The sequence below is a fragment of the Phodopus roborovskii genome, unplaced genomic scaffold (assembly GCF_943737965.1).
Source record: "Phodopus roborovskii unplaced genomic scaffold, PHOROB, whole genome shotgun sequence".
NCBI lineage: Eukaryota > Metazoa > Chordata > Mammalia > Rodentia > Cricetidae > Phodopus > Phodopus roborovskii.
The window spans coordinates 4,219,893-4,238,541 of NW_026126618.1; the positions used below are offsets into that span (position 1 = coordinate 4,219,893).

Below are 18,649 nucleotides of genomic sequence, written 5' to 3' on the forward strand. Positions count from 1 at the left end.
TCTTGACGCCAACAGCTCAGAGTGAATATGAACACCGATTGAGAATTGAATGGGAGGGCCCATCTGTGGTTCTATTAGACATGTGTATTTGTTATCCTATTAACACCAGATCAAATACAAATATTTTCATGCCAGAAGAGTTACTTTCCTCCAATCAGAAGCCCTAAGCGAGAAGTGGGCTAGAAGAGCATCTCCATTCCTAGTCTGCATCTCCAGAACCATCTTCCTCTGCCTCAGACTTTGACCCTAGGCCCCTCAAGCAGAAACTGGGGTTTGGGGATACCTAAATTGCTGCAGGGCTCATCCAGAATCCAGGGTCAAGATTAATCTCACACTGAGCAGCTCAAAACACTGGCCTTTGAAGTCTTGCAAAATAGTCACCCCATGTGCTAATCCTGGCCAACCCCCAAAACATTTGAAACTTACTCTAACCAGTGAAGCTGCTCTCAGTCAAAGGTCACATTGAAGTGTTTTTCCTCATAGGAAATGGAGCTTCTTTTAGAATCGATGAAAACCTGTCCCTTCCCTCAACAGCCCTCCCTTGCTGCGTGCCTCCTGTTGCAAACTCTAACCAGAAGCTGATTATTATTTTACAAAATTAAAATGCATAAATCCTGTAGAATAATGAGTCTGAACCCTCTGAACTGAGCACAGAAAGGTGCCCCATTTTGCTGCAGGCTATGGTTAAAGATGTATTTATTTATTTATTCATTTATTTAAGGAATGATCTTGTGAGGACTCACAGGACATCCTTTTGGGGACCATGACTGGGATTCAGTCATGCTGTGTGCTCTAAGGGTATTGCCCATTTCCCCGTCACAATGCCATCCATCTTGCATGTGATGTGTACGTGCCTGTTAACGCAAGCCATGTGATCACCTCCGGCCTGACCTGTACCAACCCTTAGTGAAGGCCAAGCAAATGACATCATCAGTCAGTCGGTCAATAAAGCATTGAGTTCCCGGCTCACCCAGCTCACATTACTTCCCTTCTCCTATTAGATTATATGCCTCATTTTCTTAATCTGATCTAAATTAATCTTATCCTTGAACTGAATCCACACTTCTAAGATCCTTTATGTCCCCTTTCAACAAGTCTGAACATGAATTACCAAAATGGCCTGGATTCTACTGCCATTGTGTTAAAAATAAGAAACGTGGATCTAGCTGGGCATTGGTGGCTCACACCTTTAATTCCAGCACTTGGGAGGCAGAGGCAGGTGGCTCTCTGTGAGTTAGTGCCAGCCTGCTCTACAAAATGAGTTCCAGAACAGCCAGGGCTACACAGAGAAACCCTGTCTCAACAAAACAAAACAAAAAAACCTGGACCAACCAACCAACCAAACAAACAAACAAACAAACAAACAGACAGGAAGGGAGAGAGAGAGGCAGGGAGGGAGGAAGAAAAGAAAAATAAATATAACTATGGAGCTATAAACAGAGGTTGAGACCCTGAGGAAAAACTCAACCAAATACTTTTTAAAGGGTTAATAGCCTTGATGTTGAGAGATCTCTGAAATCAATTAAAACAGATGAAGATACAACTCAAACAAAGGGAGGAGAGAGAGGCTGGAGGAACGGCCCCCAGGTAAGAGAGTCTGGTACTCTATCAGAGGACCAGGGTTTGGACCCTAGCACCGACACGAGTGGACTCAGAAGCCCTGGCAACTCTAGCACCAAGGTATCCAGCACCCCTTTCTGGACTCCGTGCTCTGTGCCAGTTTACTGTAAGATAGATACATTCTGTCCTGCGTTGACATCCTTAAGGTAAACAACTCAAAATAGCTTCAGGAAGTCCATGAAACTGACCAGATGTACCAGGCTACTTCCTGCCAGAGTAAGCAGGGCTAAGCAGTGAAGAAGACTCTGAAGAAACAGAAACCAGCTCAACTGCCTGGAAGACATCTAGACTACAGTCACTTGGAGAGGACACTCTCCAATTCACTGAGCTGCCTGCAGGCTGTGCAGGGTGCTCCAGGTTCCCAGCTTCTGTGAGCTGTCACCCATGCTTGGGTGGGCTTTGGTGATACACCTATCCATGAGTCATTTCTGCTGCTGTCAGTAACCCCAATAAAACACACTGGTTCACCAAAACGGACTTGGGTGCTACTCACACTTTGATCTGTTGTGGGTTCCCTATCTGGGGTGAATAGATGTATATGTTGTTTCTCCAGGAAAAGTTGTCACACAGCACATGGCCACCTGAACACACATGTTCACACACATGTAAATAAAATACAACGCATCTTTTTGAAAGGTGAGCAAACATCCTGAAGAGGTAATGAAAGTAGAAAATAATGTAATATGCCAAAATAAAAATAAAGAATAGAAAACCATACAACTGCAGCAAAGAAATGCATATCTAACCCTGATGAGAACCCTCTGCACAAATTTACCTACTCCCCTGGGCTCTGCCTATCTTGTTCCCTGAGCATCAAGAGAGAGTGGATGTGATAATCAGTGTGTATAAAATGAAATGCATATGACAAGGGCACGTATGTTTCATGGAGGTTAGAGGAGATGTAGTAGAGACCATATATGTGGTATGAGACACATCTGCACCAAGAAGCTGGGGCCATTAGATGTGAGCTTTGAAAAAATTTTAACTAGCACATTCAAAAGTCTCTCTCTCTCTCTCTCATACATATACAAAATCTCTCTGACGTATAGACATATCTCCCCATCCTTGCATCACACATGAGATACTGTTTTGAAATGACCAAATACAAGTTAATAAATGTGTATAGTCACTTACATATTTTGTAGTGAGAACATTTAAAATCTACCCAATCACTTTTAACACTACATATATTGTGGTTAACTGCAGATACATACAACAGATGCGCTTGAACTTATTCTTCCTATCTAGGGGAAATTTTATATGCTTTCACCAACACGTCTCCAAACACCCTTCCTCTGCCCATTGTACTACTATGTCCCATAGTACTATTTTTACAGCGAGTTCAGCTCTATCAAAGTCTGTATGTAAACGAGGCCCTGTGGTATTTGTCTTCCTATGACTGCCCTATTTCATTTAATATCATGTCTTCCAGCTTCATCCATGAAGTCATAGGTAACAAGGTCCCCCACCTTTTTTAAATTGAGTTGTGATTTGGGGTTTTTATTTGCATCAGGCGATAGATACTTGTCTTGAGACATTGAATAAACATGGGAGTGCAGAACCCTCTAACGGTTTCTGTTTCCTTCCGTTAAATCTACAGAAGTGGGATTGCTGGATCAAATGTGTTACTGAGGATATCGTAGGTGTTTGAAAATATTTTTTAATTAAAAAAGTATAGCAGTATTTTGCTTATAACAAAATAAAGCTTACCTGAAGATCAGAGTGCAGAGGCCAGGCAATGGTGGCACATACCATAATCCCAGTACTTGGGAAACAGAGGCAGAGGGATCTCTGTGAGTTCAAGGCCACCCTGGGCTACCCAAAATTGAATCTGTCTGAAAGAGAAATGAAGCTCACACGAAAGTGATCCGGGCACTTGGGATCTCATGCCTTTAATCCCAGGACTAGGGAGGTGGAGGCAGGCGTGATACCACTGGGTAGAGAGAGGAATATAAGGCAGGAGGGAACAGGAGCTCAGGGCAATCTGGGGATTTGTAGAGAAGGGTGCAGTCAGTCTGGGGAAGCATTCAGTCTGTGAGTCGGAGGACCGGATCGCTGCTTTGGTCTGTGCATTGGTAGAGGTAAAAACTCTAGGGGCTGGCTTCTCTGCTTCTTTGATCCTTCAGCTTTCACCCCCTGATAGCTGACTCTGAGTGTTTATTGTTAAGACCAATTAGAACCCACACTACAAAAAAAGAGTGAGAAGACATTTGCCTAGGTAACAAAATTCACAGATAGTGAATGAAAACTATCAAATGAAAAAAAAAAAAAAACAAATTTCAGATGAGCAAATACATGTTTGAATAATGAGCTAAGAATGTCAGGGAGACACTAACGCATCTGTGGGAGATTAAATGACCTGCCTCTAAAGGACAAAATTAAGATCTGCTGTCTTGATTTCTGAATCTTCTTCGAATCCCCCGATGACAGTGCCCCTTACCAGCAGGAAGTAGTTTGGAAAGAACGACGCCCAAATTCCCAAATATTGTCTATAAATGTTTTTCATTTTAATGGACTTGGTTATATAAAATAAAATAAAAGAAAGATCTGCTGTCTTTTCTTTCTGTGCATCATTACCACTTTATTTCTAGGGAGAACAACCCTGGACAATTCTTTTGGACCTAATTATATCTTCATTGTTTTATGGCATCTCATCCAAACCACCAGCTCAACTTGAGCATCTTCCCAGCCAATAAGCTCCAAAAAGGCCCATCTATGTTACACTTAGGGAATATGGAGGTTTTCTTCCAATCTTGAATCTGCTCAGAGTTTGAACATTGTTTATGTTTGGCTATTAGTAAAATAATGTTTAAATATCAACCATGGTTATTATACAGTGGTGGACTTCTGGGGTAACTTTTTATTTCTTTCTGCCTTTCAACATTTTACAAATTCTATTAGTTTTGAATTACATTTTATAATGATGAGAAATCATTCCAAGAAACTCTTGTGACTCTTGAGGGAGAAAATTGAATTAGGAAAGTAAGGAGACTACAAATACTAGAGTATTCAGAATTCTCTTGAGTTTCCACAGTGTGGGTGATTCAAAAGGAGCCTTCAAAGCTGTACGTATTGGAGCAGGCTCTGCTTCCAGAACCGTTCATTCTGAGCTGCTGAACACAAAATAGATAAAGGTGATCTGAAGCATAGGGGCAGGAAGTGCAATTCATTTGCAATTGCAATTAGTTCTGTCTTGTCCCCAAAGTTCCAATTGAAAATGTACTTGTAATAAAACTCCTGTGCTTCTTAACCCAGCTTTCTCACGAAAGCCTCCCTCTTTATCATGCATGCATTTATGATATAAAAAAAAAACCATGGGTTATCATGGAAATGTTAGTGTCAAAATCGCAACTACCAAGCAAGCCATTATTGAAGAGAAGGTAAAAACACAAAGTGAGTCTTTGTTAAAGAGAAACTGCTTTATAGATATTTAAAACATTGAAAGTATGAATGGTAGATGGACTTTACATGTGAACTAATTTTATACAATAGGCAGTCATGGAAGAGGTTCCACAGAGATCTAATTTGGGGAGATCAAATAAGTTAAAGCATAACAAGGGGACTTATAACCAATAGGAACTGTGTAGGGATTCTGCTTCCATTGAATTAAACATTTATTAAGGCTCTACTACTTTATATTAAAAATTAATATTTTCATAGATCAATTTTCTAAAAGTGGGCATGTGGACACAATTTAACATGAGCTTTCAAATGATTTTTAGTTGTCATTAAAATCCAAAATTAATGAAACCAGATCTGTGAGCCACTGAGTTGTAGCTGTGTAGAGGACCAGAATCACAGCTCTCATTCAGTAGTTGTTAGGCATGCAAGTTAGTAGCTGCACAAAGCTTGCCAAACAAGAAGATGAGGAAAGAAAGAGGTGTTTGTTTTTAATTTATGAAACATATGCTTGCAAAAACCTGAGAGACTTACATAACAAATATTTGGCTTAAGAAAGAAAATTAAAACTACAGGTAAAACCTCTTAAGAATTCTCCCTGGAGCTCCTTTCAGCCAAGAGATGACCACAGCTGGAATTTGCTGCCAACCATTAACTTGCTTTGAAAACTCAGTCTATATGTATTATGAGTCCACAAATACTATGTTATTATACTTGCTTTTAAATGATGTAATATTTGCCACCCCTCACCTATAGATAGGTCACTTACAACAATTCAGCCTACTTTGGGGGTGACCGTAGGTTGATATTCACCTCTGTGATTCAGTCAGAAACATTTCACGTTCTGTTGCTCAGGCATTCATGTCAGCATCACACTCTTGTGCATGTGCCCCACATGCAGTGAACCATACAATGGTATTTAAGCATCTAAACGGACAGCAGGTAGACCAGTTATACCACAGTTCCTTGGAGGAATAAGCCAGCTAGGAGGGGAAAGCTTGTCTTCTATTACATATACATTAGCTGCAGGCACTGGCTCCTCTTCCTGAGCCTCCTTCCCCTGATTTGTCTGTCTTTCCCCCTTTGCTTCCTGCTGTCTCTGTTATAATTAAAAGAAGTGGAGAACTCACAGGTGTCTGCTGGCAAGTATTTACAGGTACTAGAGATGGCGTTTAACAGGTGAAAGCAGTTGCAAAGATTGCAATTTGACATTGTTTGTTTGTGCTTCAGCCCACTTCAACATTTCCTGGGTGCCTAGCATAAACTGTTCCAGCTTTAACTAGGGAGTGTTATCCTTCTTTTAGATGGTACAGGGAATTTCTAGAACGATAGCTTAAGATGGGAAAACTATGACTACAAGGTCTGGCACATTGTAGACAGTGTTTTTCTCAGGCAAAACAACACCCAAGCACAACAGCATCTGTAAACAACAGAGAGGGGAGGAGTAGCTTTTCAAATGAAATGAAATGCTACGTTAGCTGCACTGGTTGGAAGAGACCTGTCTTCATCTTAGGAAGTCAGTGTACAGGCATGGGTAACATTATCTCTGGTCATTTCCATGTGTCTTATAGCATCCATCCATTCAGGTCTACAGATCACTTAAAAAGATACCTACTCCTAAAGCAGATGTTAGGTGGTTTGGTCTTAGCTTGAGGCCTGGCCATGTCTCACTTTCCCTTGACTTACAAATTTCCCTGAGCCATGGATTGAGAGCAAGAATAGGAACTACCCAATTTGTACTAGAGATCAGACTCTTCAGGCAGAATTTAAATCCTAGGCTGTAACTGTCAATGGCCCTGATCACCAAGCAAGTGTCATAATTGCTTTTTAGACATTTCTTTTTCTATAGCATGGGGTCAGTAAGACAATGTGCACTGTGGTCATAGTTTTTGTGAGGACAAAGGAACACCATTCATATGTAGTAACAACTAACACAATGCTAGGCATGGCAATGGTCCAGAAAAGGTAGGCAACCATGGTAGTGGCAGTAGTGATGGAGATCTTGGTGACATCTTGAACTCCCTCTTTCTTGTATTTTTGGTTGTGAGCCTGGTCTTGACCAGCTGAGCCATCTCTCCAGCCCAGATTCCCTCTTTTCTTTCTTTCTTTCTTTTTTTTTCTTATTTTACATATTGATCCCAGTTCTCTTTCCTTCCCTCCTTCCTTCCCTCTCTCCTTCCCTCCCTCCCGCCCGCCTTCTCTCACTCCCTCCTTCCCTCTCTCCCTCCTTCCCTCTCTCTTTCCCTCCCATGCACCCCAACCACCGTCCAATCTCACCCACCCCCCCACCCACAGGGAGAGTGATGCCTTCCAGGAGGACTCCCTCTTTCTTATACATGTGTTACTTTGCCTGGACCACTAGCATCTCTCCATCTGCCATTTACTCAGCAAATATTATATGCCTCTATGGAGCACCAGACATTGCTGTGTGGTCCTTTAAAAAAATATATGAAAGTATATTCATTACTATTTATAGGAAAATTATCTAACTGGTAAAATCTTAATAGTGAAAGATGAAAGATGACCATACTGCATTGTGGGAAATTAACAAGAGGTTGAAGTGAATGGCCCTACTTGCTTGCCATGTTATGTGTTAAATGTGTAGCTAATATGCTGTCTTTTCTTAGCCCTTAGGTGCCAATCTTTATGTAATTTTAAACTTCCTTATTGAGAAATGCAAACCTGTTCTCTAACAGGAGTAGAGACATTCATAAATTCCCATCTTCCACCAAAGGACATGGAATAGCCTTCACCATCTACATGGCTTCTCTGCTTGAGCCAAATTTCATGAGAGGTCATCAGGTAGGGCCTTTCCCCCTAAGCTCACTGGTCTTTTTCCTTTTATTGTGGCATGGTTTCCTGTCTGTCTTCTTGTCTTTCATAGACTTTTCTGTGAGATCTTATCACTCACTCTGCTCTTTTCTCTTGCTCTCCCATTCCATTCTCTCCTAGTAGGGAACTTGTCTCCCATCTCCTGATCCACCCCTAACTGTTCTATTATTTACTGATTCAGCCACAAGTCATCATTCTAGTTCATCTTAGAGTAAGCATCATTTTGCATCAAAACTTGACACACTCCAGATAGGTAGTGGTCAGGACCTTCACAAATACACCACAGATACTCTCATAACTCTGCTCTCCTCCATATCCCTGCAGCTAGCAAAGTAATTGTGGAGTTCCAAATGTCCAATTTTTCTTATCTTTAATTTCCTTGCTAACAGCTTCATTCCCACTATTTAAGGGAAATTTGAGTTCAGTTGTCCCCAAATATTGGAACCTTATGCATGTGTACAATTTAAATCTTGAGTACAAACATAAAATTGCACAATGATTTTGCTTATTTAGCCATTATTTTATTTTCTTGAGTATCCATCAATGTGTCAGAGCTTGGGAAGGGTTAGTGTATGGCATTGTTAGATGCTAAATGAACAGTCAAAACATCTGGTGCTCTTCCAGTTCACCAGGCAAATGACACTCCACAGTTCCCCACTTCATCATCGCACTTAAGCGACTGTACTTTCTTTAATACATGACAGCCATTTTAGGAGACAGATCCTGATATCCCCATTCTATCGATGAAGATGTAAAAGCTTAAGAACTAAAGCTAACTCTTTAATGGTGCAAAGCAAACAGGTGGCAAAGCTGCTACCCAGACCCAGGTCCACAGAATCCCAAAGCCAATGCCATGAAGTTCCCTGCTGAGATGACCCTCCGAAGCATATAACATGCAAGCTCCCAAGTCAAATAAACAAACTTCTCAAGTCCAGCATAACAAAATATTGGTATTTATGAGATTAAAAACTTTAGAAATTTAGTTCAAATAAAGAAACAAAGATCAGTAACAACTGAAGCCCCCTTAGAGTTCCCAGTATAGGATGTTCAGGGGATAATTGACACCACCCAGTTGAAAAGGCTTCCTACTGACACGATACAACCATTTGCAAGATCAAAAAGTCTCTCAAGACTGAATATAGCAGGGAGGGAGACATCAAAGGGAACCTGAGGAAAAAGCACAAAAAAATGTATTTGAGATGTGCTGTTTCAAACCATTGACTGAAGCAAACTTCGTACAATAGTGTTATATAAAAGGTGGTAAACACTCATGCTTATGATAAGCCTTAGCTCTCTATGTTGGTGATATGTCACATATGCCAATTTATATCCTACTGCAATCTGTTGCTCCACTCAAAAAAAAAAAAAAAAAAAAATCACATACGTCTAAAAGCAAGGGCTATTTGCATTGATACCGTTTTTGCATGGAACTTTTGAACCTACTCTTCATAAGGATTGATTGACACATTGAAAACTCTCTCTTTCTTCCTTTGAGCATCCTGTCATAGGCACCAGAAAGTGTGAGGACACTGGGTTTGAGATCATTCTATCTTAAAGAAGCTCCAAGTTTCTATGACCAAGAGCTGGCCCAGCCAAAGTCACCTGAACCAGACTGGAGCTTCTGTGCTCACAGCATTGACTATAAGAGAAAGAATAAAAATGATCGCTAGGAAATGAATGTGTCCCAGAATCCTCTACATGTTGATCTATATTAAATACTTTGGGTAGTGAACATAAATACCATGGCCACAGTGAATTCAGTGTTGAGGGTTTGAATCCTGGTAAGACATGAGAGAACAAGTTTTATTAATTTCTCCACTACTCATTAAATGAGTCATTCATCCATTTATTCCTAAGAAAGCACGGTGAACTTAAAGGTGGTAGATGATGTTTGCTTTTTCTTCACTTCATTAAAAATTTTAAAGTATTCTAGTGGTTTCTAGAACTTCAATGAGATTACCTCCCCACACTCACACAGAGTCTTAGATTGCATTCTATTATTATGTTAAATACCATGGTGAGAAACAACTTGGTGAGGAAGGGGTTTCTTTGGCTTACAGGTCTCTATCAAGGAAGCCAAGACTGGGAAGGAATCTGGGTCTGGGAACTAAAGCAAGAGCCATAGAGGAGTGCTACTTCCTCAGTTTGGGTTTGCCTTCTTATATAACCAAAGATCACTGCCCAAGGATGGCGCTGACCATGATTATCTGGGCCCTTCCATGTTAACCATCAGTCAAGAAAATGCTCCACAGTGTTGACTATAGGCAAATCTGATGGGCACATTTCCTCAATTGAGGTTTCCTTCCTCCTACATGACTCTAGTTTGTGTCACGTTCACACACACACACACACACACACACAGAGAGAGAGAGAGAGAGAGAGATTTCTAAAATAATCATTATGTAATCAATATTCTTTCTAGCATAAGAAATTTTCTATGAATAAGAATAGCCCCCATAAACTCATATAATTTGAAGGCTTGGTCATTAGGGAATCACACTCTTTGAGAGGGATTAGGTGGTATGGCCTTGTTGAGGTAGGTGTGATCTTATTGGGGAAAGTGTGTCACTGGGGTGGGCTTTGGAATTTTAAAAGCTCAAGCCATGACCAGTAGCTCAAGCCATGACCAGTATCTCTTCCTGCTGCCTTCAGATCCAGATGTAGAACTCCCAACTACCTCTCCAGCCCATGTCTTCCTGCATGCTACCATGCTTTTTTTACTACAATGATGATAATGGACTAAACCTCTGAAACTATAAGGCAGCCCCAATTAAATTCTTTCTTTTCTTTTTATAAGAGTTGCTATGATCATAGTGTCTCTTCATAACAATAGAACACTAAGACAATGGATTACTTTTTAAATAGGATGACTATACTTCCAGTATATGCTTGTTCAATTACTATGCACATGTGTGTTAATTTATGTGCAAGTTACATGTGTAAGAATGTCATGTGTGTGGCAACGTCAAGAGATCAGTCTCTAGTGTCATTTCTGTGTAAGCATCATCTTGTTTTTTGAGATGGGCTCTCACATTGGCTGAGGCTCGTGAATTTGGCTGGGTTGCCTGTCAGCAAGCCCAAGTGTCTGCCTTTTCTCTGTTTCCCCAGAGCTGGCATGCCACCATGCCCAGCATTTCCACACATGGGTTCTGGGAATTGAACTCCGATCTTTATGCTAGTCTTTATTAACTATCCCCACTCCTTGGGCCCAATTTAATAATCCTTACAGATTAATTTCAAAGGAGAATATAAAGAAAAACTAATTAGCATTAAGGGTTGTACTGTCTTTTGTAGTATCTCTCCTTTACTATCAACCCCCTTACAGGTTAACTATAGGAATAGGTTTCAAAACTGAAATGGCCACATTAGTTTACTTCATATAAAAGGGGGCATATGATGTTCAACATAGCTATACTTTTTCTCAGTCTGACTTTGAAGTAGCTACTCTGTAACATCATCTTGCGCTCTCGGGCAGTGTTGGCCACCTTCTCCATGGTTCCCTCAGGTCCAATGTCAGTCACCTTTCCTTTGAGTCTAAATGTTCAACCATGAAGGAAGCTTGTGGAAAAAATTCTCCTCATCAGTTTAGCTAGCTTCTTCTATTACCGTACTTTTGAATTTTAGGGTTATGAGTGAAAGGAATGGCTTCCTTTCAAAAACCTTAAAATACAGCACAAGATCCACAGGGGAAATTTTTTAATAGTCTCAAAGTAAGAAAGAAAATTCATATCTCCCATGAAAGTTCCTCTACCACATTTCCTTCCTGTTAGTATATCACCTCTCTTTGAAATTAATGACTGATTGGAAATTTTTTCTAAACTGGGGAGAACATGTATCATAGAAGACAGACATGATACTGTCTTACTTGAGAATCGATATTGTGAATGACAGATGACCCATCTAATCAAAACCTGGATGAGAAATAACTCATTATGTTTGGTTTTCCTGTTCTTAATTTAAGTATGACCTACAACAAGGGTAGCTACCATTCTGCCCTTCCTGACAGAGACAACACACAATTCTTTGGAATTAGATAGAGCCTTTGTACAATTTCCCTCATCCATGGGAAATCCCACACTTTTCTGAGAATGAAATTGTCTTTTTATCACTCTAATTTTTGTGTTAATCAAACTTTAAATATGACAGAAAAGTATTTTTAATATAATAGGGGATCAAACAGTCATACTGGTGAGATGGTAGAAATCTTTTAATATTAAATTTTAATGAAATAATGTTATTGCAAAAGGAAATTTGGATAGAACAAGAAAACTGGATATTAAAAACCAACATGTGGAAAAAACATGCGCAGGCAGTTGACTCAAACTGCATATCGTCTAAGACTAGAAGAACAGATTCTTCTTCAACAGTCTTCATCACCATCACTGGGCCACACCATCAGCCCAGGAACAGCTAATGAGTTAAACAAGTAGGCCTACATAATGGAACTCCCATATAACCCTATTGGAGGTTTCTTCAGGCGGAGGCATGAGGCAGTATGAAGATGAAGCCTGTAGAGAGAGCATAGACACTCGCCATCCTTTCTCTGAGACCTTCCTTGTCCTGTGTGTAAATCTCTTCATCTTTGTTCCTGGGTCACTGTGTCCTTTATAACATAGTGATAGCCATACAAAGAGTGCTTTACGTGAGTGCTATTACTTTTTGTTTTATTGATTACTGAGTCTGGAAGCAACCTGTAAATCTTAACTGGCTTGAAAGAAGTACAAATGGACACCCCATTTGCAGCTGACAGAGAGGAAGGCAGGCCTTATGGGATGGAACCCTTAGCCTGCTGATTTCCTACTAACCCTGGGTTAAATTAACCGTTGAATACTCAGTTGGCATTGGAAAATTATAGAACCATTTGGTGCTGGGGGGGGGGGGTATGTACAATAAGCTCGGTACTTGGGTAATCCTCAGATATATAAAGGTTTCTGGGCCCCAGTGGATTTCATTAAACTCTGGTTCAAAACCCAAAACGATGGCAGTCAAACCTAAGTATTAGGTAAAGTAAGGCTGTGCCAGTTTTTTTCTTTACTTTTGTCAACTTGAAACAAGATAGAATTATCCGGGAAGAGGGAATTTCAGTTGAGGGATTGCCTCCATCAGATTGCCCATAGGCAAACCTCGCAGGGGAGTCGCCTCAGTATGGCTGTTGTTGGAAGGCCCAGCTCACTGTGGGTTGTGTATGAAAGCAACCTGAGTGAGCCATAAGGAGCAAGCTGGTAAGCAGCATCCTCATGGTCTCTGCTTCAGCTCCTGCCTCTCAGTTCCTGTCTTGGGGTCCTGCTCCGACTTCTCTCAGGAGCAGCCTATAATAAGCCCTTTACTCTCCCAAATTGCTTTTGCTCCTGGTGTTCATCACAGCAGTAGAGGGAAAAAGCCTAGGACATTAACTAATAAATGTTCTTATGTGTCACAGCCCTTTCCCTCCATGACACCCGTTCTGCACACACTGCCCTTTAAACTCACTCTGGGCTCAGACAAGACAGTCTAGTTGATGGGAAACGGGAGAACTGACAGTATCTTCTACATACAAGCACATGCTTTTAAACATTTTTAATTTTGTGCATTTGTGTATATGAGCATGTATACAAGTACACATGCATGCACACATAAGCACCCATGTGCATGTATACACAACACAGCATGTGTATTGAGACAAGGAGACAACTTTTGGGAGTTGATTCTCTCCTTCCATCATGTGAGCTCCTGGGACTGAACTCGGGTCATCAGGCTTGCGTGACAAGGGCTTCTGTCCACCGAGCCATCTCTTTTTTATCGAGAATTGTTTAAGAAAACAATCCTTCAAGACCAAAAGAGACCCTGAAGGAAACTGAAAGTTGAGGCTGTGTTTCCCAAGGCTTCTTCTGACTGCTCAAGACTCCAAGATCTAGAGAAAAGAATCTTTGAAGTTGTTCTCTTTTGTCAGAAAGAAATGTGTTTCAACATATAAAGAAATAACAGAAGGTCCCAAATAGAGAAAATCTCCTTTAAAACATCAAAAGCTCTAAGTACAAGAGGAAGCGTAAGTCAAACATCCAATAATCTAGCAGGACACTACAAAGGACACACAGGACAGCACACAGCACAGCACACAGGACAGAACAAAGGACAGCACATAGTACATGACAACATTACACAGGATAGCACACAGAACACACAGTACAGCACACAGGACACATATGCTGGATTGCATGTAAATTCACAGGCTGGCGGTTTTTGAAATGTTGGAAGGGGCAGAATTAAAGGAACATTTCTTAGACACAGAATTTAATAAGGGCCCTTTTGTGTTCCATACTGTTCCGCCACAGGACAAAAGACAATAGGGCCAGTACACTGTATACTGCACTTCCAAAGTCTTCAAGCCAAAAATAGTCTTTTTCTTTTTATAAAACAGTTACCTCCGTTATTTCGTGTAATGCTGGAACGCTGACTAGTGCCCTTAGGAAACGGATTCTGAGATGGAATTTAGCTTCCAGAAGTTTCCCAGCTTTGGGAAATGCCCAGGAGACTAATGCACAGAGAAAATGACGGGAGTGGGAAGAAGAGGAAGTTGGGCAAAAATGCAGTCACAGCCAAACCCCATGCCAATCTTATGAGGGATATGTGGACAGCCCTTCAGCGTTACCTTGAACTTGGTAGGTATCAAGTCTTTGGCTACAACAGTGACTGGTAATTGGACAATGGCTTCTTCAAAAGAAGAAGTTGTGAATGTTAGGAACAAGGGACTTGGCCCAGTCAGTAATCTACTTGCTGGTCAAGGTTAAAGACTTGAGTTTAGATGCCAAGCAAACATACTAAAAACAAAAAGAACATACAAAAAAGAACCAAATAAAACAAAACCAAAACAAACAAACAAAAAAAGAAAAACCCAACAAACAAACCCGGTTACAGAAGCTTGCGTTTGTCACCTCGATGCAGGTTGCTTAGAACAGGTGAATTCCTGGAGCTCACTTGCCAGCCAGCCAAGCCTCAGTTAAAGATACAGTCTCAAAAAAGTAAGGTGGTGATAAATCAAGGAAGATATTCCATGTGACTCCTGGCATCCACATCCATGTGTACACATTGTGCCAGCACAGGTACAGGCATGCACCACACATGCACACGCACACACACACACATACACACACACACACACACACACACACACACACACACACACACACTGTGGCAATGGCAATATGGCAAAATGCATGGAGGCATGCAACCAATATAAGCTGAGGGGAGACTTGCATAACTTCAACACTTGTGCTAAATTTCCAGATGCTTCTCTTTGGGGTTGTGATTAAAAACAAGTATAATGTATCACTTTTATGAATCATTCTATTTGATTACCCTAGGAATATTCCCCCCTCTAGAATATTAGGAGAATTAACAATTAAAGAGTAAGAAGATTGGAACTAATACATCCCCTTAAGTAATATCTTCCTGAAAACTTAAGTAGGGAAAAATGTGCAATTTCACTTGAATCCTAAATCTCTCAGCTTTTCCTGGGGAGACAAGAAAAGACGTTCCTCACTCCAGAGAGGGTGCCGGTGATAGGTCACAAGGAAAGATCCCACCCACATGCAGTTTGGTGAGCCAATGAGGAGTTGACTTGGCTTGCTTTAGGAGCATGGTAAATAGAGGAGTGTGGGTAACCCTCAAACACCTGCACCATTACAAAGTCCCATGCCGTGATGGAGGGTACTATCATGTGTAACCTTCCATTTCCTACATGCCCCTGCATCACCCAAGATCATTTTCAGCTAGAAGCGGGATGGGACAGAAATAATACTGGTTGGCTGGATTTCCAGATGAGGGTCTGGTACCTCCAGCCTTCTTTGTACCCTGTGGTCCAGCAGCTCCATCACCTTTATTACCATATTGTTTTTGTTTATTTGGTTGGCTACTGGGCCAAGACCATCACTGCTCCAAGATGGTAGTGAGGTGATCATGCTGTTCCTAGAGGAAAAAAGCCTACCACAACCATTTAACTGGGAAAGTCCCCTAGAATCCTCCACAAATTCCTGAGTCCATGGGGGAACAGGAGAATGAAATTGGGTGGAGATGGGTGAGGCTGCATGGGCCGGGGGGCAGTTCATAGACATGGCAGAAGGATGCTCACAGGAAAATTGGCTGCTGGGGAGAAGCAGTTTTGATTACAATGCTAAGGAACATATTCCGAGCCTGCACACTGGGTCTGCCTAGGATACCTGCTAGCTGAGGGACCTTGGGCAGCCACTTAAAATCTTTGCTCCTCGGCTTCTCTCTTAGAAACAGCAACAATAATAACACCTACGTTAAGTACAAACAGAATCTGAAGACATCCCACGCTTGGCTTAGAATGTGTTGGTGTGTTTGTCCCCTGTCACTGAAGCCACACACTCATGCAAATTTTGTGATTCATAACAGATTTGCTGAAGCCCAAAATTAGCTGAACTGTATCAAGTTATGATAGCATCTGGATTGGTTTCTTCTGGAGGGCCAGGGGAAGAAGTCATTTACACTCCTTGACTTATGGTTTCTTTTTCCATCTTAAAACCAGGCTCATTGCTCCTCTGCCTCCATGTCTCCTCTACTGTCGGAGCCCTCTGGAACAAGCACTCTCTTACAGGGGCCCTGATGACAGCCTTTGGGGTCACCTGTATAATCCCCGCCTCATATTATCCTAAACTCAATTGCATTCACCAAGTTTCTTTGTCATACAAGGCAATGGGTTCTGGGGATTCCTCTGAAAGACCATTGTTCAACCTGTCACATATGTCATAACTACTACATGGAAATTGATATTATCTTATTGTATTATTTTTACTTTAAAAATTCATGATATTTCTACAACACCCTATTGTGACAAAAAGTTATTAGTGTTCACTAACAGACATCAGTATGTTTTTACAATGCTCTGTGGTACACCCTTGCAAACTGGGTTGAGGCCATGTGATAAGAGAGAAATTATGACAGCCACCCAGGATGGCGTTTGGAATTTATTACCTGGACTGAGATACATTTCAGAAGAAAGGAAGAACCTATGATCAATCACTCCAAATGAGTCTGTGCTATCTGACTGCCAGCACGTTAGGATATGCAGTCAACCTTCGAAACAAAACAAAACAATGTCTTGTGAAATTCTGAAGGCTTTTTCCCTCTGGCAATGCTATCCTTGAAGAACACTGCAGACACCAGAGACACAAATCTGTGCACTCAATCCTTACTAGATGTGAGGCAAATATATGTTCTTTGGCATGTGGAGATGGCTCAATGTAAAGTACCTGCCATATAAGTGTGAGGACCTGGGTTCAAATCTCCAGAAGCCGTGTAAAGCTAGATGTGGTAGCACAACCCTGTGATGCCGGCCCTCATCCTATGTCAAGGTGGGAGGCGGAGGCAGGAGCAGCCCTGAAGGCTCAGAGAGCCATGCTACACATGCACCTGCACACACGTACACAAATGCACATGTGTCCACACCATTACCTCCACCGAGCATTGTGGCGTATTTGTTAGCATGACACAGGCTGCCCCAACCCGACTGAAATGTCTGTGCTGGCTAGCTTGCCTTCCCTCATCACAGAGAATTTAACTTCACTTAAAGGTCAGAACTTTGACACTCAGCAGCCAAGCTAGCTGCTTGGTACCATGTAGCTGAGTCCCCCCGCTCACCCCCTCCCCCAGCAAAGGGTCTCCATGAGTTCTGCCTGCATGGTTCTGACCAGGGACACAGAAATAAAAACTCTACCATTATAACAATACTCAATGCTTTTTTACTCCCAAGGGAGCTCCCTGAGCTTAACTTCTGGCAACTAGAGACTGGAAATGAGAGGCTCTTGTGTGTGTGTGTGTGTGTGTGTGTGTGTGTGTGTGTGTGTGTATAAAAGGCTTTGTGAAAAGTTCACACTTTATGCTGGGGACTATGCTGCTGGAATCAAAGAATGCTGGGTTTTGTTACTTAGCAGCTCCCAGTGCGGTGGCGAGTAAGAGCAGACCTTAATGTGCACAGTGTGGAAGGAAAGCCACTCACACTGCTTGTGTTCTCATCAGTGCACACCGTGACAGCTGCACACTTTTCTTACACAGCCTCCGGCAGCAGGCAGCAACTGGCGATTTCTCATAGAAAAAGCCCAAGAGTCTTCAATTCACAAAGACGCTTTACACCATTGTTTATGTTAGTGTCTTGAATCCTGACAATGATTGCGTGGATTTTACCAAGGGGACGTGGAGAAGGAGGGGGAGAGGAAGGAGAGAAAGAGGAAGGAGAGATGAGACAGAGGAGGGATGGTACATAGAGCACATGGTGTGGGAAGACACCTATCCCGTACTGAACACTTAGCATCCACCCTGCATCAGACAATGATCACTGAGGGTTAAGAAGAGCTCTATAGCCAAACATTAATGTGTGACTCCTCAGGGCATTCTGTTTAACGGGCGGATAGATTTATGGTTATCTTTTGGAGTATGGACAGTGGAGAGGAGGATAGTCCCAAGAGGTTATGCAGTGCCTAGTTCCTTTTACAGAATGCCCTTGAAATGAAAACATTATGGAAGTGTAAAGAAGGCCAGTGTGATGAAGGATTCCTTCTGTATATATGTTGCTCTCATTGGTTGATGAATAAAACACTATTTGGACAACAGAGGCAGGAAGATAGATGGGACTAGAAGATGAGAAGAATTCGGGGAAAGTTAGGTGGGGGGAAACCACGTAGAGACGCCATGTAGCCACTGAAGGAGTATACAGGTCTGGTCCCATCTCCAGTAAGATAAGACCGCGTGAAAATACTTAGATTAATGGAAATGAGTTATTAATTAAGAGAAAGCTACCCAG

General features: G+C 41.6%; 1 protein-coding gene across 1 annotated transcript in view; it reads right to left on the minus strand.

Moving 5' to 3' along the window:
- Positions 1-8,781: 8,781 nt before the first annotated feature.
- The window catches only part of Cfap54 (cilia and flagella associated protein 54), a 244,454-nt gene continuing 234,586 nt past the window's right edge, over positions 8,782-18,649 (minus strand). Inside the window, exon 68 of the mRNA XM_051206281.1 lies at positions 8,782-9,018. Coding sequence (XP_051062238.1) covers positions 8,899-9,018 — 120 coding nt within the window. The 3' untranslated portion in view covers positions 8,782-8,898. The remainder of the gene's footprint in view (positions 9,019-18,649) is intronic.